Raw genomic sequence first — 4,247 nt, 5'->3', positions numbered from 1 at the left:
AAACGGTGTAGCCGTCGATCAAAGCAAAGGCGTACGTCCATGTCGATCGATGGGTTAAGCGATGCACGCATACGATACCATGCACGGATCCCACATACCGGAGGCTGCGTCCCGGTTTCCCGCCAAACTACTCAAGCCATTCCCATCAGGTGCGGGACGTGAGTGGCAAGTGAGTGCACTGAGTGGGAGTTCGATATGATCGAAGGCAAAGCACTATCGATTTCCTAGTAAACTAAAGATTTGCACTGTGCTGCTGCCGGCGAATGGCTCTCTGGCAACAACACGCCTATGGCTCTCGATCTAAGAACATCTTCAGCCGTTGGAATCGTCTCATGAGGGCGAGCCGGCGATACAATCAGCGCTAGGGCGGTTGGGCATCCAGCCATCGCCCCAGGTGTCGATGTTGACCCAGTTTTTGGCCCATTTTTAGCGAATAAAGGGCTTGTATAGGCTAGAATAGGCCCATATTCGACGTGCTTCGTTGTGGCTCGGCGTTCAATTACCAACATATATTTTCTTATCACATAGTTCATCACAGAAAATTAAATAGTTCAACAAAATAGTGCAACAACAAATAGTTCAATACAAATTATATAGTTTAACAAATAAAAACTCATATTTCATCACACGCCGTGTCCGGCGTCGCTCTTGAGCCTCCGTAGGTGCTCCACCAAATCCTGCTGCAGTTGATGATGCACTTGTGGGTCTCGGATCTCCTGACGCATACTGAGATATGCAGTCCAGGTTGCCGGTAGCTGGTGATCAACTTCGGCTAGAGGACCTTGCCTGTAGTATGGTTCAGTGTCAAACACTGGCTCTTCTTGCTCGCTCTCGATGATCATGTTGTGCAAGATGACACAACAAGTCATGATCTCTCACATTTGATCTTTCGACCATGTCTGAGCAAGGTACCGGACAACAGCAAATCGAGATTGGAGCACACCAAATGCCCGCTCGACATCCTTCCGGCAAGCCTCCCGCACCTTGGCAAAGTGAGACTTCTTGCCTCTTGGCACAACGTTTGAGATAGTCTTCACAAATGTAGACCATCTCGGATAGATGCCATCAGGTAGGTAGTACCCCTTGTTGTAGTGCCGTTCATTGACCTCGAAGTTCCTGGCATACCAAAGAAGGAGTGCCAAATCCAGATGCCCTGTGTGGCCACCGCCTCAAGTACCACACTGCAACCGCTTTTGGCGCCTTTGTACATCCCCTGCCAAGCAAATGGGCAGTTCTTCCATTTCCAATGCATGTAGTCGATACTTCCAAGCATCCCAGGAAACCCTCTTGCTGCATTCTGTGCTAGGATCCGAGCAGTGTCTTCCGCATTGGGTGTTCTCAAGTATTGCGGTCCAAACGCTGCCACCACTGCCCGACAAAACTTGTAGAAACACTCAATGGTGGTGGACTCGGCCATCCGCCCATAGTCGTCGAGTGAATCACCAGGAGCTCCGTATGCAAGCATCCTCATCGCTGTCGTGCACTTCTGGATCGAGGTGAATCCAAGTTTGCCGGTGCAATCCATCTTGCACTTGAAGTAGCTGTCGAACTCCCGGATGGAATTCACAATCCCGAGGAAGAGCTTTCGGCTCATCCGATAACGGCACCGAAATGTTTTGTCGCCATGAAGTGGAGCATCGGTGAAGTAGTCGGAGTAGAGCATGCAGTAGCCTTCGAGACGACGCCGGTTCTTTGCCTTCATCCGCCCCGGCGCCGTGCTACCTCGCCACGGCTTTTCATTGCTCGCCAGCAGCTGGGCCAGGGCGGCGAGAATCATGAGATGCTCATCTTCCTGGACGTCGGCCTCGGCTTCCTCCTCTAGCAACGCGGCGAGCACTTCCTTGTTATCCGCGTCCATCGCCGAGGCAGGAAAATCGCCGAACACCTTGCGCCCGGTGGGCGTGTACCCGCCGCTAAACTGCCCCTCCGCGGCCGGAAACGGCGGCAAAAACGCCCAGCTGCTGGTGGAGGGGCTGCCTCGGCGAACCTCTGCTCTTTTTCCGGCGGGGATTGGCTATCTAGCGGTGAAGGGCGGCGGGCGGCGCCGGGATACAGCTAGTGGCGGCCGAAGGCGCGGGGGTGGGAGGCGAGTTGAGGAAGAAAAACTTGACTTTTCACCTGACGGTGTAGGCCAGCCGTGCTTTTCCCTTGCGTCGGAGCCCCCGATCGCCCCCTAGTGCGCCGGGTTCGGTCTGCGATCGCCGGGCCCAAAAACGGACCGAACCGGCGATTTTCGGCGTCTTGGGGACGCTACTGGGGCGTTTTTTCGGCGCTGGCGCCGAAAAAGTGGCCTGGGGAACCTGTTGGGAACGCGGCTAAAGATGCTCTAACCACGTTTGTGAAATCATGCGTTTGAATTTGTTTGGGAGCTAGTGCCACAAGATAAGCTTGGCAGAGCTGCTGCGCATGAAAGTTTATATCTTCTACACCATCCAAGATTATTCAAATAAATGTACTAGCAAATGTTGGCACAAAATCTCATTTTATTTCACCAAACTAGTACTACTCCAGCTCTAAAAGATCAGTCCAATATTACACAAGCATCCGTGTGGCAGCATCAATAGAGCAACATATAGCAGTAGAAATCTTGTAGATGCCTTAGGAATTTAGGATCACAATAAGTAGATCAATAGGTTCCTCACAGGCCAAGGAGTTGGCAGTTCTCCCAGAGCGTCTTGGCGGAGCGGCGGAGCTGCGCGGCCTCGGCCTCGGTGAGGTCCATCTCGGCGACGCCGAGGACGCCGGCGCGGCCGAGCCGGGCGGGCAGGCTGAGGAACACCTCGTGGCCGTCGGAGATGCCGTGGAAGCCTGCGGCGAGCACGGAGACCGGGTGCACCCGGCGCTGGTCGCGGAGCAGGGACGCCGCGAGGCTGGCCACGGAGTAGCCGATGGCCCAGGAGGTGTAGCCCTTGAGGCCGATCACCTCGTAGGCGCCCCCCACCACGGCCCGCCGGATGCCCTCCAGCGCCGCCTCGTCGAAGCTCCGGTGGCTGTCCCGCAGGGACTTGAGCGCCGGCATGCCACCCACGCTGATGCTCGACCAGATCGCCACCGAGCTGTCGCCGTGCTCACCCACCATGTACGCCTGCAAAGGGACCCATTCCATCAAATCAAATGCTGGTTTTCTGAAACAGAGAATGAATGCTCTTCATCCAGTGTAGTGCAGCATGCAGTTGGTTACATACCTGCACGTCCTGCGCGCTGACGTCGAGGTGCTCGGCGACGAGGAACCTGAACCTGGACGAGTCAAGGTTGGTGCCGGAGCCGATGACGCGGCTGGCCGGGAACCCCGAGAGCTTCCAGGCGACGTAGGTGAGGACGTCCACGGGGTTGGACACGACGAGCAGCAGCGCGTCCGGGGAGTGCTCGGCCACGGGCGGCACGATATTCCTGTACAGCGCCACGTTCCTCTGCAGCAGGTTGAGCCTGGTCTCCCCGGGGATCTGCCTGGCGCCGGCCGTCACGACGACGAGGTCCGAGTTCTTGGTGACGGCGGCGTCGGTGCCGGAGACGATGCGGACGCGCGGGAGGAATGCGGCGGCGTGCTGCAGGTCGAGCGCCTCGCCGCGGAGCTTGTCGGGGAGGGCGTCGACGAGCGCAATCTCGTCCGCCAGGTTCTGGGTGAGGATGGTCTGCGCGATGGCCATGCCCACGTTGCCCGCGCCGATGACGGAGACCTTGGTGAGGCGGCGGTGCGGGGCGGAGGAGGAGGTGGGCGTGAGCGGGCAGCCGTCAGCCACCGCACGGAAGAAGCCCGACGACGCGTCTCCGGCGTCGAAGCCCAGCTCCGACAGCGATGAGGTCTTGTGCATCATCGGTGGGAATGGGAGGGGATTAATGCAGGTCGGAATCAAAACGGGGGATGTGGAACTGGGATTGGACGATGGTGAACTCGATCGTGTTCTTGGTTGGGGATGCGAGAATGGAGAGGGAGCCCAACAGTTTATAAAGGGAAGCAAAACCGCTCGCCGGTTACCGCTTCGTCAGTCATGGTCGTGGTTTTGGACTTTTAATCACTTTTCGAACAAGAAAAGGGAAAAATATTCCTTTTATATTTGAGCAGCTGCGTTGTCTTGGCGACAAAGCTGACTTTGAAAAATACTAGGAAAGAAATCAAAACAACTTATAGAAGAAAATCTAGTATATGAAATCTACCTAGCTGGGGAAGTTGGCGCCGTCATCAACGAAGGCGAGGTCAAGGGTTGACCGATGCGGGTGAGGAGCATTTTCGTTTTCATGACGCTCAG

General features: G+C 56.1%; 1 protein-coding gene across 1 annotated transcript; it reads right to left on the bottom strand.

Annotated features, from left to right (window-relative positions):
- Positions 1-2,465: 2,465 nt before the first annotated feature.
- Positions 2,466-3,907, bottom strand: LOC125540852 (L-lactate dehydrogenase B). Its single transcript, XM_048704392.1, has 2 exons — positions 3,186-3,907; positions 2,466-3,085 (listed from the first exon to the last, which is right to left on the bottom strand). The coding sequence occupies exons 1-2, from the start codon at positions 3,813-3,815 to the stop codon at positions 2,639-2,641; spliced, it is 1,077 nt and encodes a 358-aa protein (XP_048560349.1). The 5' UTR covers positions 3,816-3,907; the 3' UTR covers positions 2,466-2,638.
- Positions 3,908-4,247: the final 340 nt, after the last annotated feature.

Source organism: Triticum urartu, chromosome 2, assembly GCF_003073215.2.
Source record: "Triticum urartu cultivar G1812 chromosome 2, Tu2.1, whole genome shotgun sequence".
NCBI classification, from domain to species: domain Eukaryota; kingdom Viridiplantae; phylum Streptophyta; class Magnoliopsida; order Poales; family Poaceae; genus Triticum; species Triticum urartu.
The sequence above is the reverse complement of the archived record's forward strand: the minus strand, read 5'-3'. Positions and strand labels throughout refer to the sequence as shown.